The 13,828-nt window shown below is 39.6% G+C and overlaps 1 protein-coding gene across 5 annotated transcripts in view; it reads right to left on the bottom strand.

The window, feature by feature from the left end:
* MDM2 (MDM2 proto-oncogene) overlaps positions 1-13,828 on the bottom strand; it is a 42,310-nt gene that overhangs the window by 15,281 nt on the left and 13,201 nt on the right. For all 5 annotated transcript variants that reach the window (XM_054526249.2, NM_001131213.1, XM_054526250.2 and 2 more), the window contains 3 exon segments: positions 10,914-10,981; positions 10,693-10,789; positions 6,430-6,590 (listed from right to left, as the gene is read on the bottom strand). In XM_054526249.2, coding sequence (XP_054382224.1) covers positions 6,430-6,590; positions 10,693-10,789; positions 10,914-10,981 — 326 coding nt within the window.

Here is a 13,828-nt window from a genome sequence, read left to right as displayed (position 1 = left end):
GGATAATCCCGTCAGATCTAGATTGCTTCCTCAACTAATCTTGGCATTTCAACTTCCACACTTTCCCCCTCTAACTAGAATAATTTCAGTTTCAAAATCCTATTCATCCTTCTTTGGCTAAGCCTTTGTTAAACTGAAAAGGCTCTTCCACCTTTAATTATCCTTACTACTTGTATAATAATGAATTATATAGTCTCACACATAAATTATGCAAAACATAATTTTGCAGGCATGTTTCTCATCTGAATTATATATACTTTGAGCTAAAACCTGTCACTCATCTTTCTATGTCCAAATTGGTAGAATACAAGTAACAAGACACAACACTTGTAATACTTATGGGTTTTTTTTTCTTAGAAAAATGTCTCTTGAGTCATAGATACTTATGCTTTTTAATAAACTTTGAGGTTTTCTTTTAAACAGCCTTTAGACAATTTAAAAAAAATTCTGTAGCTGCTCATCTGATTCTTCGTTTCAGGACTTCAATAAATTGTATAAGAACCTAGTAAGACCTTCAGGGCAATAATATTTGCTGTCAGTGGCTAAGGGTAGGAGGATATATTAAGCAGAAGGCTACAACTGGAAAAAGTCTAGAAGTCAGGATATGACTTATTCTACACTTGCCACTAAATAGCTAATTTAACCTTAAACACATCATTTAACTTATTTTATTTATTTTGAGACGGAATATTGCTCCATCGCCCAGGCTGGAGTACAGTGGCCTGATCTCAGCTCACTGCAACCTACACCTCCCAAGTTCAAGCGATTCTCCTGCCTCAGCCTCCCAAGTAGCTGGGACTACAGGCGCATGCCACCATGCCTGGCTAATTTTTGTATTTTTAGTAGAGGCAGGGCTTCACCATGTTGGTCAGGCTGGTCTTGAACTCCTGACCTCAAGCAATTCAACCGCCTTGGCCTCCCAAACTGTTAGGATTACAGGCGTAAGCCACCATGCTCGGCCCTTTTTTTTTTTTTTTTTGAGACGAGTCTTGCTCTGTCACCCAAGATGAAATGCAGTGGCGTGATCTCAGCTCACTGCAACCTCCGCCTCCAGGGTTCAAGCTATTCTCCTGCCTCAGCCTCCCAAGTAGCTTGGGATTACAGGCGTCCACTACCACACCCGGCTAATTTTTATGTTTTTAGTAGAGACAGGGTTTCACCATGTTAGCTGGGCTGGTCTCGAACTCCTGACCTCTAGTGATCCGCCACCTCGGCCTCCCAAAATGCTGGGATTACACCTGTGAGCCACCGCGCCCAGCCCATATCATTTAACTTCTAAAGGCTGTAGCTACTTCATCTAGAAAAGGAGCTTAGATTAAATGATTTCCATATCTATATCAGCTTTAAAAACAGAAACAAAGTATATTATTTTACAGCCTCTGACGTCAAAAGACTTTTTTAGAGTAATGTTAGGAAGGAGAGTAAAAGCAACATTCATCAAGTTGCGGCTCAAATTCCTAACAAGGGCTCTACTACCAATCAGATTAGAATCACAAGTCAAGTTAGGATACAATTAACACTAACAAAGTAACCCAACAAACCAAATACTTCAACTAACTAAAGTCTTTAGTGCACTAATTTTAGAATAAGGGGGTAAGTCACAAGAAACATTAAATCTCAGAAAACATACTCTATGGTAGGGGTCTGCAAACTGTGGCCCATCACCCATCTACTTTTATAAATAAAGTTTTATTGAACACAGCCATGCCTATTTGTTGACTTGTTGTCTATGGTTGCTCCTGCATTACAAGAGCGGAGCTGAGAAGCTATGACAGAAACCATGGCCCTGCAGAGCCCAAATAATTAACTATGTGGCTCTTTACAGAAAGTCTGCCAACTCCTGTCCTAGGATACTATAAAAATACTATAAAAAATACCATGAGGAAATGCAATATTGGGAGTGGTTTTTAAAGTTTTGGCTAATGTTCACAAAAGAATGCCCCAGAAACTATTAAATTATCTCTCTATATATATATTTTAAATATATTTAAAATATATATTTATATTTATATAAATATATATTCATATAATATATATAATATATACAGGTGCCCACCCATTTATATTTACATAAATATATATTTATATTTATATAAATAAATATATAACGTATAATTATATATACTATATATTACAATGTAATATATAATATATATTAATATATAATAGATTTATATTTATATTATATATATTATTTAAAAAAAATATATATATATATATTTTTTTTTTTGGAGACAGAGTCTTGCTCTGTCACCCAGGCTGGAGTGCAGCGGCATGATCTCGGCTCACTGCAAGCTCCGCCTCCTGGGTTCACGCCATTCTCCTGCCTCAGCCTCCCCAGTAGCTGGGACTACAGGTGCCCGCCACCACGCCCAGCTAATTTTTTGTATTTTTAGTAGAGATGGGGTTTCACCGTGTTAGCCAGGATGGTCTCAATCTCCTGACCTTTTGATCCGCCCGCCTCAGCCTCCCAAAGTGCTGGGATTACAGGCATGAGCCATTGCACCAGGCCTAAATACTATATATTTAAAAAGCATCAGGCTGGAGGTGGTGGCTCATGCCTGTAATCCCAATATTCTGGGAGCCAAAGCAGGAGAATCACATAAGCCCAGCGGTTTGAGACCAGCCTGGGCAACAGGCCGAGACCTCAACTCTGAAAAAAAAAGTAAAAAAAATTAGCCAGATGTGGTGGTGCACATCTGTAGTCCCAGCTAACTCTCAAGGCTGAGGAGGAAGGATTGCTTGAAGCCAGGAGGTTGAGGTTGCAGTAAGCCATGATCATGCGCTGCACTCCCGCCTGGGCAACAGAGTGAGAGACTGTCTCAAAAATTTAAAAAATATATATTTTTTAAGCATCAGATAGGCTTGCTCTGCAAAGATCTCAGATCTTTGTAGTAAAAAATACCTAGAATTGTTTGAATTCCAATTGTGACAATTAGTTGTAGGAACCTTAAACAAGTTATTTAAAACCCCAGTCTTAGCTAAAAATGGAATCTGAGGCTGCAAAGATGACAGAAGATCATAATATAAACTGTGTGGTGTACAGTCTAGAACACAGTCTTAGTTTCCCACAATTTATTAAACCCCAAAGAAAGAAAAGATGGGAGAGGAATGCACTTTCCTTTAGCTCCCTTCACAAACTGGTGAATGATGACACCCAATGATGACTACAACATTCTCAAATGAGGGAAATTAAAATGAAGAAGAAAAAAAAAAACTGGCCCTACCAAAAGCTTTCACAACTAGGGACTTAACCTGAAAAACGAGATTTTGTTGTTGTTGTTTGAGATGGAGTTTCGTTCTCATTGCCCAGGCTGGAGTGCAATGGCGTGATCTCAGCTCACTGCAACCTCCACCTCCCGGGTTCAAGCGATTCTCCTGTCTCAGCCTCCTGAGTAGCTAGGATTACAGGTGCCCACCACTACGCCCAGCTAATTTTTGGTATTTTTAGTAGAGATGGGGTTTCACCATGTTGGCCAGGGTGGTCCTGAACTCCTGACCTCAGGTGATCCGCCCGCCTGGGCCTCCCAAAGTGCTGGGATTACAGGCATGAGCCACCGCGCCCGGCTGAGATTTTTTAATAGATAGGATTTTTTAAGAGAATGCAGGACAGGACTAACAAAAAGAAAAAAAGAAATACCCCTCTACTCCACACGAGTTATTAAGAAATTATTTTAGGCAAATGGAAAGGAAAAGTGATCCTTGGAAGGTTTTTCGTAGCTCCAGAAACATTTCTTGTCTAGCATAAAAGCCCTGGCTCTTAAAGGCTGGCAACCTTTAAGATGCAAATGTAAGAGGGTCCACCTAACATGGCGATTCCCACCGTTGTCCTCTTGCTCTTGCCCCAACAGGTACGTAACAGCATGGCTGCCCCCACAAAACCCCACGTGTGTAAAATGTCATGGCACCCTGCATTTGTGTATTAAAGGACTGGGGTGGGAGGGCCAGTTTTCTTGAGGGCTAAATGACATGCCTGGTCAAACCAATCCTCTGAGCCCTATGCAAATAAGACACCACCCCGTCCAGCCATCACATAAAACTGGCTAGTATTGTCAGAATGTGAGGTCTCCTCTTTCAGCTTTAGAGCCCCCCTCCCTCTGTCTGTGTAAGGGGGAGCTTCTTCCTTCTGCCTTCTCCCTTTTTGCCTATTAAACACTCTGCTCCTTAAAACCACTCCACGTGTGTCTGTGTCGTTTTATCTAATTCAACTCAAAACAAAAAACCTGGTGTTCCTCTACTCCTCAAAGCCGTATTGGTAACAAGGCAGTGTCCCAGGTACAAAGCAAGAACAAGGACTCTCAGTATTATTCAGCTAGAATTCTGATATAACTTTAACAAAAACTATACATTAAATGGGGGTCCAGGCAGGTGGCTCACGTCTGTAATCCCAACACTTTGGGAGGCCAAGGCAGGCAGATCACTTGAGGTCAGGAGTTCAAGACCAGCCTGGCCAACATAGTGAAACCCCATCTCTACTAAAAATACAAAAATTAGCCGGCTGTGATGGTGGGAGCCTGTAATCCCAGCTACTCAGGAGGCTGAGACATAAGAATCGCTTGAACCTGGGAGGCGGAGGTTGCAGTGAGCCAGGATTGCACCACTGCACTCCAGCCTGGGCGATAGAGAGACTCAATCTCAATAAATAAATAAATAGAGTATAATAATTCTCTTTTTAACCAAACTTGTAGGTTGGATACTCATCAAGTTTTAATTGGATTCAATTTTATCACACATATTTCCTCTCAAGAGCCTATTTTTTCACTGGATTTATTAAATGTTTTCATTTTTGTCATTAATGATCTATCCCCCCATGAAGGCAAGAACCATAACTACCTTGACTACCACTGTATCTGCAGTGCCATCTCAACTGTATGGAATCTGGTATAAACTTAAATATCTACAAATGAAGAACCTGCTCTCAGACTGAGCAGGAGCTCATCATGCCATCTAGCGGTCTACATGAGTAACAGCTCCGTTAGGTACAGTAACTCTAGAGGGCAGGTATGCGTTCATACAATCACTGCTTTGGAAGAGAAAAATTAAAAGATAATACAGGAAGTAACAAGAATAGGTAAAAGACTAGGATTACTATCACAATTGGTTCCATTTCCTACATCTTCTAGAGAACTATACAATGATTACTAATATCCAGAATAATGGCCATGAGACACTGCCATATTACCAAAAAATGTATCCAATCCTTTGGTTTCCGTGGGCCACATGGGAAGAATTGTCTTGGGCCACACATAAAATACACTAACAATAGCTGATGAGCAGAAAAAAAATTGTAAAAAAAAAAAATCATAATATTTTAAGAAAGTTTATGAATTTGTGTTGGGCCATATTCAAAGCCATCCTGGCATATGGCCCACAGGGCATGGGTTGGACAAGCTTGATTAAAGACATACAACAAAATATTCCATTTGTCAAGCATTCTTGTTAACAAAAAAATTTTTTACCAAACTTCTTTCAGTGACATCTCTTAAGAAATGCTGCTCACTAATATTTTGGAAGTCTATATTAGTAATGAGAAAGTACTGATACTCTCCCGTCATCCATGCAATAATAAACCTGCATTTTTTTTTTTTTTTTGGAGATGGAGTCTCGCTCTGTCACCCAGGCTAGAGCACAGTGGCACGATCTCAGCTCACTGCAACCTCCACCTCCCGGGTTTGAGCGATTCTCCTGCCTCAGCCTCCCGAGTAGCTGGGACTGCAAGCATGCGCCACCACACCTGGCTAATTTTTATATTTTCAGTAAAGACAGGGTTTCATCTTGTTGGCCAGGCTGGTCTTGAACTCCTGACCTCAGGTGATCCACCCGTCTCAGCCTCCGGAAGTACTGATTACAGGCATGAGACACCGCACCCAGCCCAGTATAAACCTGTATTTTACAGCATAAGTAAATAGAACTTACCTGATGTCTAGACCTATCTGGCAAATGTTAAGTTCAGACTATGCTGACTTTTTTGCTGATGGCTGTAATAAAATATATTTTTACTCTAAATAGTTAAATTTGCCTTAAAATGCTAAAATATTTAACTGAACCAAATTTTTGGTTTTGTTCCTTTTTTAAAAACTGTAACTTTAAAATTCTCAAACAACTCTATACTCCAATTTATTTGACTGTACTATTGGTGCAGTGGTCCACAAATATTCTCTAATACATACAGTGACACTGATAATTACTAATACTACTACTAATTTTACCAATACCAGTGTTACTCCACTATTTTCCACATTTCTCACAATACCTTGGGTTGAAGGTGGAGATCAATATAGTAGTTTTATTTTAAAGTAAAATTTAGCACTGTGTTTTCCATCAATCTCGTAAGACACGTGTACACATTCTATCGGTATGCTTATCAGGACTGCCAGGACTAGACTTTGAACAGTAAGAGTCTTGCCTTACTTAAAATGAGAACATTACCGGATTCGATGGCGTCCCTGTAGATTCACTGCTACTGCTTCTTTCACAACATATCTCCCTTATTACACACAGAGCCAGGCTTTCATCAAAGGAAAGGGAAATACTATCAGATTTGTGGCGTTTTCTTTGTCGTTCACCAGATAATTCATCTGAATTTTCTTCTGGATATGTAAGGAAAAAAAATAAATTGCTGTACTGTGATTTAGAAAATTGAGCTGTTTTGAGTACCTATTTGTACAGAAACTTAGTTTCAATAAAATTAGTTCAAAAGTTAACACTGTTTTATTGAATCTGTCCAACTAAGAGTTACAGCAGAACACTGTGTGTATTTATTTATTTGTTTATTTATTTATTTATTTTCTGAGAAGGGGTCTTGCTCTGTCGCCCAGGCTGGAGTACAGAGGCGCAATTTCGGCTCACTGCAACCTCTGCCTCATGGGCTAAAGCGATCCTCCCACCTCAACCTCAGCCTCCCGAGTAGCCGGTACCATAGGAACACACCATCACACCTCACTAATTTTTGTATTTTTATATAGACAGGGTTTCACCATGTTGCCTAGGCTGAGAATACTATTTTTTAAAAGCTTTCTATTCTTCTTTCAGAACTTTATCTCCATACATCACAATTTAATCCATCTAATAAAGTTTTTATTAACCAAAAAATCTAGGAATTTTTTTTCTGTCAAAACCAAACTTTAAAATATAAGAGCTCATCTGTTTTTTTCCGAAAAGAGCCAAAGTGTTTAATTTACTTATATAGTATTCTTAATGTTTCAATTTCTTCAGTACCCTACATTTTTTCTTTTGAGACGGAGTCACACTCGACCACCCAGGCTAGAGTGCAGTGGCACATTCTCGGAGGCTGGAGTGCAGTGGTACATTCTTGGCTCACTGCAACCTCTGCCTCCCAGGTTCAAGTGATTCTTGTGACTTCAGCTTCCAAGTAGCTGGGATTAAAGGCGCACACCACCATGCCTGGATAATTTTTGTATTTTTGGTAGAGACAGGGTTTCACCATGTTGGCCACACTGTTCTCAAACTCCTGGCCTTAAGTGATCCCCCTGCCTCAGCCTCCCAAAGTGCTGGGATTACAGGCCTAAGCCACTAAGCCCGGCTCTTCAGTACCCTATATTTTAAACAGAAATCAAAACCAGTAAAAATTTTCCATTTTATTTTAAATAATAAATTATCTCTGAATGGGTCAGAATGTTAGACAAATCTGTTAGACATAAATGAGAATCCTACCTTATACTAGACATAAAAATGAATTCCAGGTGGATTAAAGATCTAAATATAAAGAACAAAACCATTCAAGTACCTATAACAAAATATTCTTATAATGCTGGGGTGGAGAAGTATTTCATAATACTGCAAAGCCCTCAATAAAAAGACTATCAAGATTAGACCATGTCAAGGTTTACATGGCAAAATAAAATACCAAACAAAAGTTAAAAGGCAAAGGTCAAATTCGAAGATAATATCTGCAACATATATAATAAAAATTACCCATAGCATACATATTATACAAAGTCCTATCAAATCAAGATAGACTGTATTTTTTTTTAAGGAAACAGGAAAAAGCAAGTCACAGAAGAAATACATATGACTAATAAACATATGAAAAATCTTGAGTCATTTACTTGAGTAATAGAAAAAAAAACTCTTATCTCCTAGGGATCAAAGAAATGCAAAGTGAAATGATATCATTTTTCACCCATGAGAATGACAAAAATTAAAATGAGATAGTATCAAAGATTTGAGAAAGGATTATTATTTTTTTGAGATAAAGTCTCACTCTTGTCCCCCAGGCTGGAGTGTAATGGCACAATCTCGGCTCACTGCAACTCTACCTCCCAGGTTCAAGCAATTCTCCTGCCTCAGCCTCCTGAATAGCTGGGACTACAGGCGCCCACCACTGTGCCCGGCTAATTTTTTTTTTGTATTTTTAGTAGAGACAGGGTTTTACCGTGTTAGCCAGGATGGTCTTGATCTCCTGACCTCACGATCCTCCCTCCTCGGCCTCCCAAGGTGCTGGGATTACAGGCGTGAGCCACTGCACCCAGCCGGGATTTTTATGTTCTATCTAGATCATGAATTCTGCACGTGAGTTCTTAATCATGTTCGTATTCCCTATTTCTAAAAAGGTGATCTTGGCCGGGCTGCAATTATAAATAATGCTGTAATTAATATCTCTACATATAAATCTTTAAATTTTTTATTACCTCCTTAGGATAGATTCCTAGAAATGGAGTTACTAGGATAATGTTAAGAACTCTAAGACTTTTTTTTTTTTTTTTTTTTTTTGAGATGGAGTCTAACTCTGTACCCCAGGCTAGAGTGCAGTGGTGCGATCTCGGTTCACTGCAACCTCCACCTCCCAGGTTCAAGCGATTCTCCTGCCTCAGCCTCCCAAGTAGCTGGGATTACAGGCACCCGCCACCACACCCGGCTAATTTTTGTATTTTTAATAGAGATGGGGTTTCACCATGTTGGCCAGGTTGGTCTCACACTCCTAACCTCAAGAGATCCACCCGCTTCGGCATTCCAAAGTGCTGGGATTACAGGTATGAGCCACCGCACTAGGCCATCTAAGCTTTTTTATAATCTGAAAAATTTAATCAATTTTTACCCACTTTTACCAATTTACAGACCAACAGTTTATCAGTGCTAATACACAAGTTATTAGCACTGATGAGTAAGGATGAGTAAAAATTTTATTTTTACTAATTTGATAGACCAAAAGGACACCCTTTTGGCATTTTTTACTATCTGTAAAGCTAAAAATCACCAAAATTCACCCTCTCCCCATATTTATTAGTCATTTGTATTTACTGTGAGAAATTTCTGTGAACTGTCTGCCCTTTTTGCTATTTGAAGTTTTAATGTTTTCCTTATTGATTTGGGAAGACCTTTTAAGTAATACAGATATTAACAGTCAAATTTAAAGTGACTATCTTTCAAATATGTTGTATTCTATTTTTCATTTAACTCTTAAACTCATTTGAAATTCATTTTGGCATAAGGTACAGATGTAACTTCACCTTTTCCCCAAGTTAACTACCATTTGTTCTAGTTCCACCTCTGCCCTGGACACCTCTGCCCTTCCTGTCTTCTGCCCGCATGTACAAGATTCTGGTCTGGGTTCATTTATTTAGTTTCACTGATCTGACATTCTCTTTCATCTGAATCATACGGTCTTAGTTACTGTGACTTCCTCAGGCAACAGTCTTCTCCTCTACTAACTGTTCTCAACTATTTTCTCTCTCTTTTTTTTTTAGACAGTCTCACTGTGTCGCCCAGGCGGAGTGCAGTGGCGTGATCTTGGCTCACTGTAAGATCTGCCTCCCCGGTTCATGCTATTCTCCTGCCTCAGCCTCCCGAGTAGCTGGGACTACAGGCACCCGCCACCATGTCCAGCTAATATTTTGTATTTTTAGTAGAGATGGGGTTTCACCGTGTTAGACAGGATGGTCTCGATCTCCTGACCTCGTGATCCACCCGCCTCGGTCTCCCAAAGTGCTGGGATTACAGGTGTGAGCCACTGCGCCCGGCCCTTATCTCTTCATTTCTAAAATGCTATTTACTTTCTGTTTTAAAACTCATAGGTATGTACTACCATTTATTAAAAACAACAATTTAAAAATTTAACTGTTAAGGTGACGAAGAATAATGGTGAAAATAGAGTTTATACGCCTGCCTCCTATTATCTTTTTTTTTTAGACGAAGTCTCACATGGTTACCCAGGCTGGAGTGCAGTGGCACGATTTCGGCTCACTGTAACTTCCACCTCCCAGGTTGAAGTGATTCTCCTTCCTCAACCTCCTGAGTAGCTGGATTACAAGTGCGCGCCACCAGGCCCAGCTACTTTTTTTATTTTTTTTAGTAGAGATGGGGTTTCACCACATTGGTCAGGCTGGTCTCGAACCCCTGACCTTGTGATCCACCAGCCTCGGCCTCCCAAAGTGCTGGGATTACAGGCGTGAGCCACCACACCCCAGCCACCTCCTACTATCTTAACAGAGAGTTGGCTAACTGTAAACTCCAGTGGGGCACAGTAAACTGTGCCTGCTGTAGTCAGCCAGAAAAATATTGCTAAATAAGCAATTTGTAAATCAAATAAAATCAAGAATGAAAAAAACTCAGAGGTTAATTCATCTCAACCAAAAAAAGGGAACAATTTAATTAAGTCTAAAAGCACTAATTTCATTAGAGAAAGAATATCAAAAAGCTGTGTGAATGCGTCGAATAAATACTCATATATACCTGTCTCACTAATTGCTCTCCTTCTGGATGAGGTAGATGGTCTAGAAACCAAATGTGAAGATGAAGGTTTCTCTTCCTGAAGCTCTTGCACAAGGTCCTAAGCATTTAGGAAAAAAATAAAATACAACAAACTTAACGTAACCAGTAAGCTAACTTGTTGTAAATAACCTTTCCAATTTGCAAATAATATTACATTAGAATGAGAAATTTACTTAGATTACCTTTTGATCACGCCCACCTTCAAGGTGACACCTGTTCTCACTCACAGATGTACCTGAGTCTGATGATTCTGAGAGAAAAGAAAAAGAATCAGAAACTTGGTGGCAGGGCGGGGGCACTATTCAGTAGATATGCTATCAGTCTAACACAAACCCTTACGCAATTTAACCTTTCAATAAACATTAAACATGTATTTTCCAGGTGGCACCCTCATACTAAATGTTGCAGATGTAAATAAAATAATTCAACTTTAATGTAGAAGAGTAAAGTATAATCAAGACATTAAAAGACTGCTAGATAAATTAGCAGAGAGACAGGACAGTCATTATTTTGGTAGGGACAGGGAGTGTCTGAGAAACAAAGAATCAGGAAATATTTTGTCGGACAATGTGAAAATAGGGCTAGGAAAGGCCATTCCAGACCAAGAAAATGCCATGTGAAAAAGTATCCAAAAGCAAACTAACAGCTCCTGTTGCAGGACACCACAAGCAGTTCATTATTACCGGAAGGTAGGCAAGTTCAGATTGTAAAGGATCCTGTGTGTCCACCCAAAGCAGGACTCATGCTGTCATTCCCTTATCACTGCATTCTTCCCAGCAGATACTTCAGAATCTTCCCTAATGCGATGCTGCAGCCACTCACCATTAAAAAGGATTTTAGTCCAAGAAATAAAACTGAAATATTACATCCAGAGAGCAATAATGAACCCCTAAATGGTAATTTTAAGCAGAAGAGTGACAAATCACTCTGGCAAAACATAAGAAAAAGAGGGCAGAGGCAGGAAGACCAGTATTAGACAATTGCAATAATACAAACTAAAAGCTATTAAAGCCTAAACTAAGGCATGGAAGACAAATTCCAGAGAAAGTAAATAGGTAAAAACCAACAAGAGCTGGTATTTGATACAGAAGGCAAGGAAGAAAGGAGTTAAGATGATTCCAAGATTCTACCTTGGGTGAATACATGAGTGGTATCATTCACTAAAAGAGAAACTTTAGAAAGATAAACAGATTGAATGGGAAGATAACAAACGGAGGTATTCAGGCACATAGTCTTCATTTGCAGTTGGATATACAGACTTTGAGCTCAAAAGTCAAAGTTTCAGATTTGGGATATACAGACAATCATCATCAAATACCCTTTACTATCCCCTTGGAAACATTTTCATCTTAACAGTGAACTCATGCCTGGACATTAACATTTTGAAATTATGCATTATCATAATTTTCTCTTTAGACTATGGGTAAGGCATTACACTAATTTTCTTAAGTTGTACATAATAGGTTATATTGTCCAGGAATTTTGGATTAGTATAAACAGATGCTACAAAAAAGATGTAATATAAAGGAAGCCCTAGGCCGGGTGGGTGCAGTGGCTCACGCCTGTAATCCCAGCACTTTGGGAGGCCAAGGTGGGTGGATCACCTGAGGTCAGGAGTTTGAGACCAGCCTGGTCAACATGGTGAAACCCTTTCTCTACTAAAAATACAAAAATTAACCGGACGTGGTGGGCAGGCGCCTGTAATCCCACCTACTCGGGAGGCTGAGGAAGGAGAATCACTTAAACCCAGGAAGCGGAGGTTGCAGTGATCCGAGATCGCGCCACTGCACTCTAGCCTGGGTGACAGAGTGGGACTCCATCTCAAAAAAAAAAAAAAAAAAAAGTGACAAAGTTGAGAACATGGAATAGGCGTTCTGAAGTTAATTCTACTGATATCTAAATCAAACTCAGACTGCAAATAAGTAATTTGTAAGTTTCCATCTCAATAATACAATTTTTCTAGTAACGTGCCAAAGTTTATTTAAACAAATGAAGGAATGAATACATCAGGGATACATACTTCAGAAAACTCAAAATACTACTACAAATACTACGATTGTATATTTAGCTATCATACAATTTCTTAAAGAGCTTTAAAACAATAAAATGCCAAATCATCAGCCTAATAACTACTTTTATTTTGGGATAAAATGGAGATACTTTTCTGGGCTTTAAATCCTAACTTTGGAAGAATAAGTATTCAATTCAACACATTTATTAAATACCATATTAATAAAACACTATAGTCTATGATGCAGAATGCAAACCTGAATAGGACATAGGTAACAAAAATATAAACAAGCATAACAGCCAGACGCAGTGGCTCACGCCTGTAACCCCTACACTTTGGGAGGCTGAAGCGAGAATATCTCTTGAGCTCAGGTCAAGACTAGCCTGGGCATCATAGCAACACCATCTCTACCAAACATACAGAAAAATTAGCCAGGCGTGGTGGAGCACATCTGTAGTCCCAGCAACTTGGGAGGCTGAGGAGGAGGATCATTTGAGCCCTGGAGGTGGAGGATGCAGTGAGCCAAGATCACCACTGCACTTCAAGCAGGGTGACAGAGTGAGAGCCCATCTCAAAAACAAACAAAAAAACCCACAAGTATAACAAAGCAATTTTACGATAAAATCTGAATATGGAATAGAGGAAGTACAAGGGAGTGGTCAATCCATTCTAGGAACTAAACAAGCTCCTGAGAGGTGTTTTTTTTTTTTTTTTTTTTGTCTTTTTTAAGAGATGAGGTCTTTGCTCTGTCACCCGGACTGGATGGCATGATCACAGTTCACTACAGTCCTGACCTCCCAGGCTCAAAAAATCCTCCTGCCTCAGCCTTCTGAGTAGCTAGGACTACAGGCATGCACCACTATACCAAGCTGATTTTTGTAGTTTTTGCAGAGGTAGGATTTTGCCATACTGCCCAGGCTGGTCTTGAACTCCTAGGCTCAAGTGATCCTCCTGCCTTAGCCTCCTAAAGCGCTGGAATTATAGGCATGAGACATCACACCTGGCCTAACAGCATTTCTTAACTGTAGTTCGAGGATGGGCTTTAGGAGGGGTGTAGTGTATTAGAGACAGCTCTAACCAGCACTC

The sequence above is a fragment of the Pongo abelii genome, chromosome 10, assembly GCF_028885655.2.
Source record: "Pongo abelii isolate AG06213 chromosome 10, NHGRI_mPonAbe1-v2.0_pri, whole genome shotgun sequence".
In the NCBI taxonomy this organism is placed as follows: Eukaryota; Metazoa; Chordata; class Mammalia; order Primates; family Hominidae; genus Pongo; species Pongo abelii.
This window is presented reverse-complemented; position numbering and strand designations above follow the sequence as displayed.